Source organism: Homalodisca vitripennis, chromosome 2, assembly GCF_021130785.1.
Source record: "Homalodisca vitripennis isolate AUS2020 chromosome 2, UT_GWSS_2.1, whole genome shotgun sequence".
NCBI lineage: Eukaryota > Metazoa > Arthropoda > Insecta > Hemiptera > Cicadellidae > Homalodisca > Homalodisca vitripennis.
The window spans coordinates 209496879-209516019 of record NC_060208.1 but is presented as its reverse complement, the minus strand read 5'-3'; the positions used below and the strand labels follow the sequence as shown (position 1 = coordinate 209516019).

The following is a 19141-nucleotide window of genomic DNA, read 5'->3' as shown; positions in this document are numbered from 1 at the left end:
CTAATTGCTCTGGCCTGCTAAGGAAACATGTCTAAAACATTGTAGTGCACTCACTTGTGCACCTGATGAGACAATGAGAATATTACGAATATTATATTTCGCTTTGTGGCTGAGGCAGGTCAATTTGTCTGATGTAAAAAAAGAAGCATTCATGACAATCAAATATTGTAATACACGGTATATTCGTACATAATCATCAGTTGATTAAATTTTGTCTTATAACAATATTCAGTATTTATTCCGTTATACAATTTTGAATCGAACGCTGTAATGTAAACTAGTACAATAAAAATCTGCGTAAATTCTATGTGTTGACCTTCAACAGCTTGACCTCATAGTTACAGTTAATACGTTTTAGTTAGTTTATCATATTTGCTGTCACATTTTGTGATTAAACTGTGAATATATTGTGGTTAAATTGTAAATATAAGTTTAGTCGTGAAACATTTCAGTAAATGCAGTGAAAAGGTTTCACAGTTACTTTGTTTTACTAAGTGTATTTCATCTAACCTCAAGGTTTTTCTTATCACAGGGGAAAATAGAGCATTTAAAGTCAGCAATTCAACAAGCATCTTTGAAGTCAGATCATATTCAAGCCAAGATAAGGGAATACGAGGAGAATGTGAACAAAATAGAAGCGGAGCTGACAGAGTTGACAGATAAGATCAACATGCAGACAAGCGATGCTATTCAGATTTGTGATCCAATAAGAGTCACGCGGTGAGTATTCAATTCAATTCAAAATAGCTTTATTTACATGGCATATACACATATATACAAGAATAGTGTCAGGATTTTTTTTTTTTTTTTTTTATCCCTTGGGGCGGCCTACTGCCATGCACTTAAGCCTCAAGGGCTTTTTGTGCACCCCGGAAACACACCATGAGGCCCACCAGTCTACAACTTCAGCAGTTCAACAAACCGCCGAAAACAACCTATCAAGTCCTCCTGGGAAAATTCACCACCCCTGTCCAAACTACCAAAGATGGCATACCGCTCTCTTGCTATTGCAGGGCAATCAAAGAGCAGGTGCTCAGCAGTCTCCTCCTGCTCATTACACCTTCCACAGAGCGGATCCTCCTGAAGGATGCCAACTCTGTGAAGATGCTTCCTCAGGTACTAGAATAGAAAAAAAAAACAAGAATGCATAACAGAAAATACGAGATATATCACAAGAAATACAGTAGGGTTAATTGTAAGACAGGGCCTTATGGCCCTAAATTCGCCCTTTTGTATATATAATACAAATAAAGTCATTTGAATTTGAATTTGAAGAAATACAGTAGAAAAAGTTTAAGATACAATTATTACAGTTGTTAAAAGGTTAAAACAGTCACAACTTAAACAGTTACAATTAAAACAGCTTTTGGCACAAAACTATTAACTATGGAGTACCCTACGTCCAGAATCATCACAGGAATTCATTAAAAGAATATATTATAGCCTTGTTGATGAGAAACTTTTTAAATTTTATTTTAAATTTATTGAATGTAGCCTCTGACTTCATTTCAATTTTGACCCAATATACTTTGGTTTCTTTTTAAAATTTGTTAAGGTAACGGGGGCTTATTGCTACATTATTACGATTTCTTGTTAAATGGTTGTGATTATCTCCTTCCAATTCCAGTCCCTGAAGTTTGCTTTTAATTGAAAAAAATAGTTTCAAAAATATACATCCTTTAAAACATCCATTCTTTAAAGTATTCCTTAACGGACGTTCTATTATGAAGATTAAAAATAATTCTAATGGCTTTTTTCTGCCATTATAATGAACCTTTCCTACATTAACTCCTGTCAGCCTTTATATGGATATAGTCTTGGAAGTGGAAGTGGAATTGGCAAAACTAGCCTGCCAGTACATTCGATATTGCATAGTTAATAGTCAATGGTCAAACCACTTTATTCCATAATATTTATAAGGTACAAAGAATAGTGTCACTACAATAAAACTAAATACTGGCATATTGAACTAATACTGGTAGTTCAATTTGGCATATTTCTTTCCTGTGAATAGTTAATTAATACCCTGTTTTATTGCTATTTTATTGTTATGTGTGTTAGTTTGTTTGGATTAAGTCAAACAAGCGTATAGTAGGTTATATCTGACAATGTCATCTGTTTTATAGCTATGTTATATTATCATGAAACGTTTGTGACAATAAAGATTTATTATTATTATTACTTATATTAGTTTAAAAATAAAAATAAAAATTGGTAACATTAGTTCATTTAAATGATAAAACTTACACCTTAACAATTTATCTTCAGTTCTTCTTTAAATGAATTAATCGGTTTTTGTATTGAAATATTCCTCAAAAGAATATAGAGATAAAATAGTTCAATAATCCTTTACTACTTTTAAATTTTAACAGATATGTTTTCTTCTTGTAAAATTCAAGATTGTGTTGATTGATATGTCTGTTAAAACGAGTAGTATATGTATATTTATTAGTTTTTAGTACAGGATCAAATAGTTGTTTTACATAAATTATTCATTAAAATATTTGTAAACCATATACTGTCAGAATTCCAAGTTCAGAAAAAATATGTTTAACAGAATCTGTATATCTTAATAAATAAAGATATTTTTGTAGGACCAACCACCCTAATTGCTGATCGTTATTGCTCCATAAATGCTTATAACGTAAGCTAAATGTGAGTGGATCAATGAGAAATATGTTAATTTAAATTATTAATTTTTGCCATTTGTTGAAATGCATATAGAACAGTAAACGTCTTATAAGTAACATGATCTACATGTTTATCCCAAGCTAAATTTTTATCTATTATAAATCCTAGAAACTTTCTGTGGTCCACTTGTTTAAGTCTGTCATTGTCTAGAAAAATGTCACAAATTAAATTTGATCTGGATTGCTTTGTAGAAAAAGAAACATAATTAGATTTTTCTGAGTTTAATAAAAGATTATTTTTGTAAAAAAATCCTTAATCCTACTTAAACCAATACATGATGAAATTTCAATATTCTCAAGCTTCTGACCAGAAACAAAATGTGAATCATCAGCATACAAACATACGGCACCTGACTCGACCCATACTGGGTGGATTCTGACTCCAAATTTTTGCTTCAAATCTTGAACTTACGCCAACTAAAGATTAATACTAACCTAATCTAACTCCAACAAGAAATGTACACAATAAAGTAATGAATCTCTCCAATAAATACTTAACCATTTCGCCTAAAGCAAATTAGATTGAAACTTCAAAAAGGGTAAGTTTGTTCCTTAAAACACATAGTGTTGTTTGAACAAAAAAAAATATTTATTTAGGTACTTTTAGTCATTTAAATGCACTTGATATTGAAAAAGTGTTACTGTTGTGTGTTTTTAAGTATAAACTGATGTAGAATATTTAGTTGTGTGGTGAAGGAGTGAAGAGATAATATTGTTGTATCAGACAAAATCATCGGTTGAAGTAAGACCACATACACAAGACCGTGTATGACGAGCACGGGTTTGGGGGGGAGGGGGTCAAGGTCTCGGATTCTTGGACTCCAATTTGTAACAGCTCAGTAACATTATTTTTAAAATTTTCAATAGTACTCGTATCTGATTCAAATAAATTTAAATGTTGAAAATTGTTACATATATTTCTAAACAGAATATGTAAAATATAGTAATTGGTTTTTGAAAAGGATTTATCTAATCTAATTACATGGATACCAACATGTTCTGAGTATCTTGTTTGGTAAGAGTGCAAAAGTTCCGGTAATATTCTATTAACATTTTTGTAAATGTGACTTAGTAAATGTTTCATATATAACTGTCGCAGTGAAAGTAGCGAGGATTCCTGAAAGAGAGAGTCAGTTGGATAACGCATATTTTTCCTCAACCCTCCTTTAGTAATGAGAAGATGTTTGAGAATGTAAGTTGATTGCCTTTGTTGATAATCTATCGAATTTCAGAGAATCGGGTGAGATCAAAAGAGAATTGAAACAAGTACAAATGTATCTGCAAAGATTGGAAGAAGAGAACGGAGGATCGTTGCAAGTCCTCGAGAGGAACTTTAAAGAGAGACACGACCAGTTCAACAAAATCAATTATGAGTTAGGAGAGCTGAAGTCCTTGTTGAGGGTAAGTTGTTTTTTGTTTTTAAGGACATTTGGACCATGTGAGGAAATTGACATACAAGAAAGTGACAATCTTCAGATTAAAAAAAAACTTGTGCTTGAGCTTTGTTCCCGTGTTGAGTTGTGTGTTATGTCCGTACATTTTTTTCAGTTGTAGTATGACTTAATTTGGACCTCAGTTTTGTTTCTTTAAAATAGTGATTGTATTTTTTAATTTTCAGTTAATTTTTCCTAGTTATATAGCCTGTTATAAATGTAATGTATAACTTTATAAAACAAATTTTTAAATACAGTTTTAATTTTTTTTCTTACTTCAAAAATCTTAATTTGAATAGGTTTTGAGCAAATTATCATTTATTTTCTTATGTTAGGCTGGAATAAAGAAACTTTTATTTAGCGTTCTAAGTATTGTACGTGCTTGGATTTTGAACAAGCGTTTTTGGATTATTTATCATACAGATAGAACAAAATGAACGAAAATCATGTTTTAGAAGATATATGCCGTTCTTTGACTTTCAATTTCACTGTTTCGCAAGATTTACCTTTTTGTCTTATGGGTTTCATAATGTTTGTCATTTAGTCAGTTGCCAAGTTTTAAGTTAAAAATCTTTTATAAGTATTTTTTTATGTTTGATTAGTGAGTATTCTGTTAAAAGAGCTGAAATAATAATTTGTATATAATTATCACATATTTATTTCAGTTTTCTTGAATAAAAATGTATGAACATTATAAACTAAAGAATGTTTGTTTCAACATTGTTAATATTTTTCAGGGATACAACATCTTTTAAGGCTAGTAATTGCTAAATTTGATAATAATAAAAAAAGCAATAGTATAAAATAATCGAATGTTTTCCTAACAAACTTTAATGTTTCTTAAATGTATAATGCAGGAATAGTTAAAAATTTCTCTACACAAGTCTCTGTAATTTAGTTTAAAAATTCATCAATAACTTTATTTTAGAAGAAAAATGTATTCAATCTTTGAGGTTCCTCTCCAAAAGATAATACTGTACCATTTTAGAGAAAAGTAAAACAATATGGTATACATCTAATGTGATCTATCTGTCCATTATCTCATATGTAATCTTTATTGCAAATATTGACATGATCACGCTTTTTTTGCTTACAACATCTCTAAAACCTAACATATGGGTATATTTAAACAATACTTTTTTTCCAGAAAACTAAAGATGCTTTAGTAAAAAGGAGACAGAAAGAACATCAGCTGCAGATAAGCATGTCTACATCGGCCAGGCACAACTTCCACATGTATCTAACAGAGCGTGACTTTGATGTGAGTGTCATATGTCTTAGTTATATCTTAAAGAAAAAAAACTAATGTTTAAATATTCACAATGATGAAGTTTTAACTGTATGATAGTATTGACAGAACATAGAACATGCTCATCAATGGTTGTTTTGTTAATCTGCGAGTGGCAGAGTAAAAATTGCTTGGAAGCAGTTTTCTTAGCAGAAAAGTCATAACTTTTTTATTTTAGCACATTAAGCCCCATGATTGTTTAGTTTGTTATAAATAGTGTTTTGGTGTGTGTGCGTGCGTGCGTGCGTGTGTGTGTGTGTGCGCGCGCGCACACACGAACAAGCACAGGTGTGTTTGTGTGAAGTTGTATAAAATTTAAAGTTAAAAATTCAACAAATTATTGGCACACTTTTAATTGGTGAAAAATTCCTGCGAATGTCCGAAACCTTGGATATCGGGAGTGCAAAGAGTTAAGAAACGTTTAATAATGAAATATAATTTCACTTGTGGCTTCGACAATGTGAATGTTTTTTCTCATTTAGGACAAATTTAATGGATGTGGTACATTGCCAAAGATCCATCAACAAGATAATTTTCTGAAGTGATCATAAAAACTAACGAGCATTGTTTTAGGGCTGGTTGAAATTCGACTTCTCTGAGAAGACATTGAATATCATAGTGAGACACCAGGCTGAGACTGACTTGGCCGTCCAGACTAACACCTCTTCATTGAGTGGTGGGGAGAAGAGTTTCTCTACAGTCGCTTTTATCATGGCCATGTGGCAAGAGGTGAAGCTACCCTTCCACTTCCTCGACGAGTTCGACGTCTTCATGGTTAGTAGCTTACTTTGTGGAAGTTTCTAGTGTGTCAAGCATTTCTAGTAGTAATGGTATTTATAACTAGACAAGCAATCTCAATGACCATATGAAGGTAGTATTTGCTTCAAGAATCACTATCCAAAAATCAGTACTGGTCAATATGTTGGCAATTATATCTCGGATTTTCAAAGATATTTTACATTAAAAAATGGTATACATTCTAAAACCTGCAATATTTCCCTACATATAATCATCTGTATTCCACCAGAAACAGAGATACACTCATCATTCCGCACCACCACAGCAACATCTTCAAAAGATCCATGTCATATGTTGGTCCCAAAATATTCAATGCTCTGCCACATAGGGTGGAAACTTCTTCCACTGAGGCACTCTTTAAAACTAATTTAAAACAATACTTGTTAAAACATGCGTTTTACTCTGTGGACTAGCTGTTGTACGGGGCTCCTTAACCTGGGCCATTAACAGATGCGTGATTGTCTATCACTTTTAGTTTTAATGACAATGTTTGTATACTAGCAATTAATATTTTAGGTTATGGTATTTATAACATATACAACAACTACTACTACTAATATATAATACATAGTTCTGATATTATATAATCAAAACTATTCAATGACTATGTTCGATGCAAGTATATGTCTCTGAACAATAGATATTTTGATTTTGATTGATCTTATTCTACAAGGGTTGAATTTAGAAATTCAGTACAAAATTCCAAAAAATGTTCATATAAACGTTAGTTTGTGATTTTCATTTATTATTTTTCACATTACTGCTGTAATCTATAATTCCTCTCTAAAAAAGGATATATATATATATATATATTACAATAAATACTGCACATTAAATATTACAATAATTATAACTTAGCATTAAAAAGATGAATGTGAAAGTGTTAAACAGGATATGAGGAATACCAGAATGTAAGTGTACTGAATTTTTGTAGATTATAAAAAATTTTATCTGGAAAAAACTTCCTAGTTACATTAGTCCATATGTAAACTATTTTTTGATATAGTTACCATTCATCTCAATGCAGGTGGTAGAACCTATTATTATTTTGTTGCCTTCCTCAAAGTAGTTTCCCTCCAACTCCTTCGTCTACATCTCCACTTCCCCCTTCACCTTCTCGTCGGTTGAACACCTTTTTCCACCCATGTACATCTTCAGGAAGGTAAAGACATAGAACTATTGTCAACTTGTTGGTTTGTTACTAGGATGGCATTAACCGCCGCATTGTGATGGACATGCTGATAGAACATGCCAAGGAGACCAAACAACAGTTTGTGTTCCTGACACCTCTGGACATGTCGAGTGTCTCTAGCTCCAACATTATCACTATTCACAGGTGAGTGGTTTTTATCTCCTTATGTCTTTCAGGATGTTGTCATAACTTAGAACTGGCAGTCGGGAATCATTACACCAGCAAGCTGCTGATTGTAATCCAAAATTTATCTAAATATATTTTATGTTACTTTATTAGGTTGTCTGGTGTTTGCTTCACAAAAACTTTAATTTTCTCAATTTGAAGAGTTGAAAATAGGTTTCATGGCTGAAATAAAATATTTTAAATTAGCTTTTCATAAACATTTTACTAAATTTTATATGACATTCTTTATACAGGGTAAACCTTAACCTCTGGAATGTTCAATATCAAAATAATCTCTATATATTTAACCCTCAAACTGGCAGTGTCTTTTCTTGTACTGGCACTCTATTTTATGCAGTTTGTAAGAATTACAACTTTTATACAGGTATACCTCTCAAAATTTCTCAGATATACAACTTTGTTATATATAACTGTTTTCAGAATATTCTAAATAATTATAATGAATTATATTCTTTAATATTTTCTTATTTTCCAAAAAAATTTATGTGTTTAAATGTGCTAGAGATGATTTTTTGTTATACTTTATAACTTTGCACTGTATTATCATATATGTATGAAATATTTATAAAAGTTCCAAAATATACAAAAAAGCACCCTCTTACTTTTTTAGCAATTTTTGAACTTAAGCACAAAATCCACTAACATTGTATTTTCAGCATTTTTGTACAATTGCTTTAAAACACTGAAATTCAACTTGTATACGACTTATTATGTATTGTTGTTTTCAGGAAAACTAAAGGAATAATAATACCCGCTTATTATTGTTGGTATAGTTTTTTATTCACAAAAATTTAACCTTCAACAAGTCTGATAAGGATGCCAATTCCAATTCAGCTAATAGTTCTCTGAAATCACTAGTTTTGTTCCTACACTTAAGTGTGACTTTGTCAGCCATATTACTAATAACCAAAACAAAATATAAACTAAAAATAGATCAATTAGACAGGCACCAAAACATAGCAACAACAGATGTAACTAATAAGACAGTCGAGCTGGTCACAGTCAAAACAATTGCTTGCACAAAATGTTTCTTCTAACCATACAAAGAGGAATGAAGTTTGATTTATTGAGTAATAATATCCCTCAATCGATAGCTCGATTATTCTGCTATCAATTGATGTTCGGTTTCAAACCGAAACATCTAAAATACGCAAATAATAACCGATTTCAAAAACGTGTGCTAGTTGCCAGTTAAAGGGTTAAGGCAAAGCCCTCACTCACCACTAATTCTCCAAATTCCCGATATCCCAGAAAGTTAAAATTTGGCACACTTATGTCTCATGACTTAAATAGAACAACTCAGGAGTTGAAATACATACACTTGTATTATGAGCTTGATGACTTCCGGCACTAGAAGTACCTTAGACCGGAAGTAGATTATTTTAAATGGAAATGGACGCTTTTATGCCGAAGAAGATTTTCCAACGACTTTATAGAAGAAGATTTTATATATATGTGTATAATTTCTTGATCAGGACAACAATGCAAACGCTACTACGACAAAAGATATGTTATTGCAAACTAAATTGCAATAATTGGAAGTAGTAACTCTTTGACCAAGCTAGAGTTTTAAGTCCAACGTATTACATATTTTCTAAATCGAGGCACAATAGTATCGTTACTACAGCACCGGAAGTAGGTTCCAGTGACTGAAAGTACACTCTAGAACAACCTTTGGGTCAAAAAGGCAATTGTTACAATGGTGTTGGAAATACTTAACACCAGAAATAGATTATTTGTAATGTAAGTATACATTTATATCAAAGAAAACTTTCTAGACCTATCTATGTGTATATTTTCTTGATCAGGGCAAAAATGCAAATGGGACAAGTTCCTAAAGTACCTTAGAACGGAAATAATTTGACCAGAAGACGCTTTTTGTCCAAAGAAGACTTTTCAGACCTATTTATGTATATATTTTCGTGATCAGGGTAACAATGCAAACTAACGAGGGCACTGGGAATAATTTATACCCAAAGATGATTACATGGGCTAAAAGTTGTCTTCTTAGAGTGAGCATGTATATATTCTTTTTATCGTGTCATAAAGGCAAACCTATAATGGCATGTGAAATACAATTGATTCAAATCAAAACGGTTCTTTACACGCTAGACCTGTAGTTAGAGCCAGTACAAATTTTGTTTTAGCTTTTGAAACTAACAATTAACTCTTAAGTAATACTTATCATAAACATGTCTATTTCTAATTGTTAAATATCATCACAAGTGTTTTCAAAACGGACTTATTATTCATCCACTCCGACCTAAAATATTTCAAGTGTTACTGAAATATTGTTGAAGCTATTTATTCAAATGTTTAGAATTGTCTATGAAAATTTTTTCAGAATGCTTTATAATTTTTAAGTGTTGTTTTATGTTACTTAAGGAAATGTTATTTATTTTGCTTGTGCTTTGTTTGACATTTTAAGAAATAAGTTTTCTGTTTTATCTATATAATTGTTATTGTTTCAAATTACAATTGTGTTATCAGTTTTACATTTAACCAAATTATCGTGTTCAACTTTGTCTATGGATTTTATGGTTTGCCATTCATGTTTGTCCTGTATTTTGTTCTGTATATTACTGTTATAATTGTACAGAATTTTTCCTATTTTTTCTTGATTTTGTTTATCTGTAGGTTATTGTTTCATTATTTAGTATTAATTTGTTTATATAATCTTGTTTGTTTAATTTTCTGTAACAGTATTTGATTTATTAACAATAAGTGTTTTAAACTTTTTATCTGGGATTAAATCGAGTAATGGTTCTTGGCAATTTTGAATTGATTTAAATTGATAAAGTTTCTTTTCTCGTTTTTTTCCTTTTATGTTGATTTTTATTTTCCATTCTTTGATCAATATTCTCAAATAATGAAAACAATCTTTTAAGATTTAAGATATTTATAAGGTTAAAAAGCTACTGTTGTAGCTATGTTGTAATTTGTTAATAATATTGTTGGTAATAACAAGGGGCAATGACACCCTTCATTTAATTGTTGTGAATTAACTGTTCTGTTTTTTACTCAAATGTTTTTTCTTTTTCAGATTGGAAGCCCCTAGGGACTAAGAGATGGCACTCATAAGTCATAAAAACAGTGATGCTTTGTATAATAATTATAAGTTTATTTATTGATAGTTTTAGCTATAAGCATACCATATTATAATAGTTATATCATATAATAGTGCCTTGTTTGACAATAATATTGTGATTAAACTTGTTTTATACCGTTATATTTTGCTTTTATTCAATACCCTTTGTTACTTCTGGATAAAAGAACATAAATATTTTTGTTTCTGTTTATTTTAGTAAACTATTGCATTTCCGATTTTATTACTCAATAAAAATTGGCCTACACTCCTTTCAGTAAAAAATGGATTTATTGTGTTGAGACTTATTAAAAATTCTTTTTGGTAAGGAGAAGAATGCGTCTGGTCCCACTCCATCTATTTATTATCTGTTTATGTGTAAATGATACACATATTGGTATTAACTTTTATAGCTCTTTAAATTGTAGAACCTGCTTCACCACATTTTGTTTGCAACAACTAGCAGATTATCGTGGTTTCAGTTACTGGAATGATGTCTATTGAAACACTAGCAACACTGTGCATTTAATTCATTTTGTGCAGGGATTTTTGTAGACATGTGAGCTTATTGTTTACAACTCATTATTCATTTCCTTTCAACAGCAACACCATTAAAATTAAAATTAAATAATAAAATAAGCTATTAACTGATAATAATATAAATAAACAGAAGAATAGGGTAGTAAATAATTACATAAACCTAATTTTGATGATGACAGAAGTGAATATTTATGTAATGTAATGAATATAACACAGGTAAAGAACTGACTAGAAAACAGAGGCCTTTTGGGTTGAATATCACTTGACTAACAGTCACAAACACGTTTCTTAAATGAGGCAGGAGAGAGACCAAAGAAGTCGACCTCAAAAAACACTATTCTACACATAACATAGCTGTGGTGAAAAGGGTTAATTCAATGAGAATGTTGAGTTCAGCTCCGGTTCACTTTCCTCTTAGTGTAGCATCATGAATCTGATACTGTCACAGACTTGATTCCTGGGATCTGGAGTCATGTCCGTCTGAAGAGATCCAAAACGTGACGAAGAGCTCAAAACCAAACAATGTCAAGAACTCACTATTACTGTAGATCTAACTTAGATCACCATTCAAAATAACTGGGCCAACTGGTTGAAACTAAGTTTCCAATTTTTAATTCAATTAAATGTTTTGTTCACCTGTCTTGTATTTTGTGATTTGTTACAACAGCAGTGAAGATGTTAATATGATTTTTTTTATCTGTTATGTATAAAAGATCCTGGCCCGGTCTGTGGCCAGAGTGTCCACTAGACCGGGAATCTTTCTGTAGAACCAGGAAAATCTTAGAACCCATTTTTCTGTCTAAGAACTTATGAAATAATTTAACAGAACCTGATTAATCTCGAAACATCGTCTTTTACATGACGAGGTCCGTAAAACTGTGAATGAAGATTGAAATGTGTTCGCGATCCCTATCAGACGCCGTTGATCTAAGGTTGCCTCCACTACTTGTTGTGTTACTTTCACTGCCACTCCCACCAGGTCTTTAAATATTAAATATGTAACAGAAAACCGTTAATTGTTTTGAGAGTAAAACACAGGCTCTTAGGCTTTCAATTGTTCGATCATATATAAGATTAGCAACCTGACTCCTTAGGCCCCTGAGGTATCCTTTGTTGACCCAAGGTTCCTGGATTAGGATGATATCCAGGGCGGTTATGGTAAACCTCCTTCCAAGGGTGTCAGTAGAGCCCTTAGTGTAGTGTAGGTTGATCTGAATGAGGCGTATAACCACGCATTTTTACCATCTCCCCCAGGTGGTCCACTCCTATCAATGTTTTGGGAGTACTTGGGGACAGTACTCCCTTGCGATCCCCTGATCAAGACTGATGGCCAGGATGGCTACCCGACCGGGAATAAGCCGGAAATCTTCCTGTAGAACTGGGAAAATATCAAAAATACTTTTTCCGATTCTAAGAACTTATGAAATTAAGAAATAATTTGGACTCCTCCTTGAATCAGGACCTGATAAATCTAAAAAAAATCGTATTTTAAGCGAAGTGGTTCGTGAATGAAGATCGACATATTTTCGCGAGCTCCGGCCATCTCACGCCGGTTGCCTGAACTAGTGTAGCGGAATTTATCTTGGTTAGTTCTTGCGCTGTGTCACGACAAGCCCCCAATCACCTAACAATCCATTTATTTATATCCGGCGATTAAGTCGGCCGGCCGATCGTCTCGGCCACTATACGAGCGGTAGCTATAAGAGGCAAAGCGGTAGTGGCCGCGATACAAACGGTGTTTTTATAAGTTTTTTTGTCACCAAAATGTGTCTCCCAACAAAGTTTTCCAACTCTTATTATTGAGTAAAAATAGTATTTTGAAAAGACGTCTGTTGGATAGACTGTACAGTCTTTACTCTATAAACATTCTTAGAGTTTGGTTTAGTGAATATTATCATCTGTTTGATCGGAGATGCAACCCGAATTTTTGAGTACACCAGAATGTCAGTTGGATTTTTACCAGACCTGATACAACTGAGACACTTTTTGGAGAAGAAAATAGTGGATTTGCGACAAGTAAAGCCGAGAAGATGTTTTGGGTTTGACATGATGCACAGCAATGTAGTACTAGGACTGAGCGGCAGTAGAAAAATTTAATGTCTGGAATTGGCAGCAGATCATCGTTTGGTAGCGCCATGCTGCTCACGTCTGTCGTGACAATGCCGAGCGTTATCCGTATGAGCAATTCAAATATTAAACTTTGAGTCGCCGCTCTAACGTTCAACGTCCATATCGCAGCCGAGGCCTCGTTTGGTCTATGAACGATTGAGCCTCACACACATACGTTCTGATTAGACGTCAGATTACATGGGTTACAACAAACAATGAATGAGGTTATGTTTTGATATTAAGGTCCATCCAAACATCGACTGAACTCTAAAAATCGCTACTCTAAACGGGCGCAAGAGCTCTCACGACTGCTTCCGCAACCAGTGTTCGAAAGTTGTTTGCAAGAACTGGAGAGCATTACTAGCCATTAAAATATTAGAAACATTGCCGAAACATCGTTGCCGTGTGTGAACAGACTTCGTATTGACTCCCGCAACAACCAGCGATACAGGTGTACCAAGTATTTGTGATAGTTTCTGGATATATAACAAAATTAACAAAGTTCCGACTGCTAAATCGTGTCTTTGTCATTCTTTATGGATAAAACTATTTAGAAACATACAGTAACAAAATATCGTGTTTTATAAATATTTTAACTGAAGTTTGCATTTTTTATGTCATTGTGTCTGCTGGTTCTATGCGCGGTAAGTAAATTGTACTTTGTGTAGTTCCACACAAAGAGATATTCTATAAATATATCCTTGTGTTTTTACGCAAATGGAATATATTCAGGAAGTTCATTTTATAAGCTTCTATTTATATTGTTTTAAAGCAGAAGATACTGGTATGACAAAAATGTATTAATTTCCTACAATCACTGCGAATTCCTTTGAGGTAGGATGGCATTTGTTTTATATTTACAATAATGTAGATTTATAGTAGGCTTTCATTTACTATTTAGAATACTCCTCGCTATCTTTGAAATAGTTCAGGTCATTCCTATGCCAAATCAATAAACTGGTGAGCTTGTCCAGTGACCATTAAACCTATCGTACGATCTTACGGCAGTCTCTCATTGGTGGACACATCGTGTGGTTCCCTCTGTCTGTCTAGGAGCGTCCATTAGACGGCCGAGCAGTTAGTTGTATCGTCGGTACATTCGGAAATGACATGGTCCGGTCGTGGTTACTCACACTTTGTTCTCTTTTTGGCAGAATTGTGCGTCTTTTGTCTCGATCCTCTTTTCTCGTATTCATTAGAAGTTGTACTGTCGGAGATGACGTAGTCCGGTAGCGGTCGCTCAACAAAGTCTCGCGCTTTGTTCTCTCTTTGGTAGAGTAGTGCCGTCTTGGGTCTCTAAGCCCTCTTTTCTCGTATCCATTAGAAGTTGTACCGTCGGAGTCTATCTGAACATCACATTCTCCGGCTGCGGTCGCTCACAAAGGCCTAGCCCTTTAATCCCGTTGTAGTAGAAATGTTGCCCCGTGTCCAAATGACCTTTGTGAACGCATTTTCCGAAATAGTGTCGCGCTGAAATCTCCTCGTGTGCGAACAGGTGGCTCCTCTCTGAACTTGTTTCCTACCCCGATGGCAGTGACTGTTCTTAGTGCAAACAGAAAGTGATCCGTTCTTCCATGGATCCCACTGCAGCCCTGGACAAATTGAAAGTTTATCCCCTGTGTATCTCGTTTTTCATTAAATTCTATGGACAAAACCTTTTATTGTATTATATGGAAACATTTTCCGATATTTGGAATAACAAAAGTACGAACTGCTTGCAATCACACTTTTCAGTTCCGTATACTTTAATTAGGTACATCCATATAGCATATATTTTCTTTGAAGCACCTACCTCATGTCTAGTTGCTCTATGCGATTTTAGGAAACCCGCCAGAAGTATATCTTGCTGCCTCTTTGATGCAAATTTATAAAACTAAGAGAATACTGTTTCCTGGTCATTTACATTTACATTATTATCACAGTCTACTTTACAACAGTTAAAAACTAGGTACTGTGGATGTCTTTTGGAGTTTCTTCTGACTTACCATCAGATTGTAAGATGTGTTTCATAATTTTCACCTAAAAACCACAACAGGATTTTGCAGCGTTTCCCTCCTCACATCCACAGTTCTATGACATCACATGTTAAAGAATTTTCAGAACAAAAATGGAAAGGTATAGAGGAATAAAACTTTGCAATGTAGTCAACAGAAGTACGAAGAAGCTAAAAAGACCCTCTCTGAAAAAGGCATATATCGGAGCCTCCTCCAGAAGTTTTTGCATGCAACTCCTCAATTGTAACTTAATAACTTTTTTTGAAAATTACTTCATTTATGTTTACACTCAGAAATAAGCAAGCTACATTTTAATGGATGTTTTGCTGTAACTATACTGGTTGGTTTGTGGTTAACATTAAATTTCGGTTCTTGATCGATACTTTTAATAAAAGTAATGCAATTGGGCTATATAAGTTTCAGAAACCTCCAGCCTGAAAATGTAACTGAAATAAATTTATATTGTACTGAACTACTGGAAGGTGTTGAACTCCGAGTATCTGCTGGAAACACAGTGGTACACTTTAATAGGTTTGCCGGGAAATAAAAATTAAATCCAGAAGAATATGGAGCGGGAACGCGTTATACAATTTATTCTAATGCACAGGCTAGGCTGTCGTAGTTGGCTAGGAGGGCCTTTCAATTCAGTCCATTCCACTCCTTTATTCCGAGGCCGGTGGTAAGACGAGCTCCTCACGCCTGGAATTTAATGGGGTGATCAACCGAGGCGGAGAGAAAGAGTGGGGATGGAGGGGCCCCTCCTGCCAACTACAGATAGCCCGTGTATTAGAATAGTGGAATGGGCAGTCCGCGCGTTCTCGCTCTGTACTCATCTGAATTTAATTTAGTTCAGCACCTGGCAAACCTATTAAAATGTATCACTGTATTTTCAAACCCCTTTCCGTAGTTTAGTACAGCATACATATATTTAAATTACATTTTCAAAGCTGGATGTTGCAGGATGCAGCACAATTTAATTATTGCAGGCAGTCAATGTGACAAGCCTCTTAAAATGTACCACTGTGTTTTTAGCTTCTACTCTGAATTAAACACATTTCAGTAATTTGGTACAACAACATATATATATTTGTATATATATATATATATATATATATATATATATATATATATATATATATATATATTACATTTTTTAAGCTGGATGCTGCAGGACTCAGCGCAATTAAATTTATTTCATTAAACCTTGATTTTACAACGTAATTAATGGCAGGCAATTACTCTTGTCTACATACAAATAAACCAATACAACGGAGTATCGAAAGACCCAAAAAGACGTAAGGAAGTCTAATGTAACAAAGTAACCTCGTTACATTCAGTGGCGTAGCTATAAAACAGACAGAGAAATATATTGCTATTGCTATAAGTTAAAATTTGATCGTAATAATTTGAGGTTACCGGTACTAAAATATGAATACTTAACAAAGTGTTTCAAATACTAAAGTTCTCAAAAGAAAATACGATAAGATATCAAAGGACATGCCACAGAAAGGAGATATGAGTCAACCAACACTGCAACCCTGCACCTGGCGTAGAAACGCTGGCTTGACTTATCAACTATCCAGCCACTTCCGTTTCATCCCAAATTGGACTGGTCTTCCCTCCAAAATTATAAATAGCTCAGAACTAACAATCAATAATTTTCAGAACGTCTCATCGGACAGTAGCAGTGGTGTGGTGTGTGTACTACACACACACACACACACACACACACACACACACACACACACACACACACACACACACACACACACACACACACACACACACACACACACACACACACACACACACACACACACACACACACACACACACACACACACACACACACACACACACACACACACACACACACACACACACACACAAGTTTCTTTTTTAATCTTTTTTAATACCCTTAGTTTATTACAGCTATTACATAACTCTTATTACAGATTTTGTAGTGTAATTATTAATTTATTTACTACCAATTAAGGACTCCACATTATAATATGTTGCTTTTGCCCTATTAATTTGAATATATTCCAATAGCACAAAAAGATTATGACATTTTATTCGTTGTGCACCATCTCACATTTTGTAAAGTGTCTTTGGAGTTATAAAGAAAGTTCAATATTAATATAATTAATTCGATATAATTTCTATGTTTTGCAGATATGTTCATGTAAAGTGTCTTTGGAGTTATAAAGAAAGTTCTATATTAATATAATTAATTCGATATAATTTCTATGTTTTGCAGATATGTTCGGATATAAAACGACTCATTAATTCGGATATAAAACGACTCATTAATTCGTAACATAATAGAAATCAGAACCGTTCCGAACTGAGGTCGCTATCAGCCGCATGTACAGTTTGTCAGGAATTTTCGGGATTTATCGGTACTGCTCGGCTCTGCTCGGCTCTGTCCCCACTCTTTCTCTCCGCCTCGGTTGATCACCCCATTAAATTCCAGGCGTGAGGAGCTCGTGGTGGTAAGTCGTATAGAGCGCAGCGCAAATTTGGAGCACAATTAGAGGTATTAGAAGTGGAACCAAAGATACTTATAACAAGATTTTGCTCAATGATAAAAAACTTAAGTTATAGCTTTTTAAAACTTACCACTCCAGACTATGTTCCTATGAAATCTGAAATCAATCAACCGATCTTTACAAAGGCTACAAACCAACTTCCATTGGAAGAAAAATTTAGTCTAGAGGAATTAGATATGGCGATAAAATCTAGAAACTAAGCTAACAGCTCCTGGTTTGGACGGGGTGGTAAGCTATTTAATCTTAAAAATGTTACCCTTTTCAGCTAAAACTCTACTGCTTAATGTTTTTAAACAACATCTGGTCCGGAGCCGAGATTCCGATGCAATGGAAAACCATCAAGGTAATAGGCATTCTAAAACCAAACAAAGAAAAAGGTAAGGAAAGCTCATATAGACCCATCTCTCTAATGTCATGCATGATAAAAATCTTCAATTTAATGGTTAAAACACAGATTGGAATGGTTTATCATTAAAAACAAACTAATACCAGACTACCAATTTGCCTACCAAAAAAATGAGAGGTTGTAATGATTTCCTGTTAGCATTCATGGCTGATATTCATGTGAATTTAATGCAAAATAGGATTGCAGCTGCTGTCTCGCTGGACCTGAGCAGTGCCTATGATACGGTTTCTCTGCCCGCTCTGGTGAGTAAGTTGTTTGTCCTGGGTATTCCCCACAGATTTATAACTCATGTACATAAAATGGTTAAGCTATAGACAATTGACTTTTGTCGGAAGCCAGCATACCCTCACCAGGTCTACTGTCAAAGGACTACCCCAAGGTTGTGTGCTCAGCCCAATCTTGTTCTCACTTTATATATCTGATGTGGGAATTCAGTTACCAAAAGAGGATCCAACCCTTTTTATATGCAGATGATCTCACATTAGTCTGTAGTGGTACACGGTTTGACGTGTTGATGCTCGGATGCGAGAAGCCCTGTCTAGTCTTACCAGTACTGTCAACTGCTGTCCCTGGCAATCAATGTAAATAAGTGCAAATATAATAATCTTTAGCAGGAAGAGGCAGACAACAAACCCAAATTGGACTGTAAATAATGTAAGTATCCCAGTTGGAGATTGCCTCAAAATTTTGGGGTATCATTTTTGACAAAAACTGAATTTTAAACAACATGTAAGCTGTTTGGTGAGTAAAACTCTTAAAGGACCTAGACATTCTTAAGTCACTGGCCTGCGGAAGGGAATGGTGTACACCCTCAGCTACTTTTAAAGGTATACTGCAGTATAATCAGAGCTTAAACTAGATTATGGTG

General features: G+C 33.9%; 1 protein-coding gene across 1 annotated transcript in view; it reads left to right on the top strand.

Annotated features, from left to right (window-relative positions):
• The window catches only part of LOC124355373 (structural maintenance of chromosomes protein 6), a 51022-nt gene extending 40206 nt beyond the window's left edge, over nucleotides 1-10816 (top strand). The window contains 6 exon segments of the mRNA XM_046806490.1: nucleotides 533-720; nucleotides 3923-4091; nucleotides 5271-5384; nucleotides 5985-6185; nucleotides 7415-7545; nucleotides 10631-10816. Of these exon segments, the coding sequence (XP_046662446.1) occupies nucleotides 533-720; nucleotides 3923-4091; nucleotides 5271-5384; nucleotides 5985-6185; nucleotides 7415-7545; nucleotides 10631-10652 (825 nt within the window). The 3' untranslated portion in view covers nucleotides 10653-10816.
• The last annotated feature ends 8325 nt before the right edge of the window (nucleotides 10817-19141 follow it).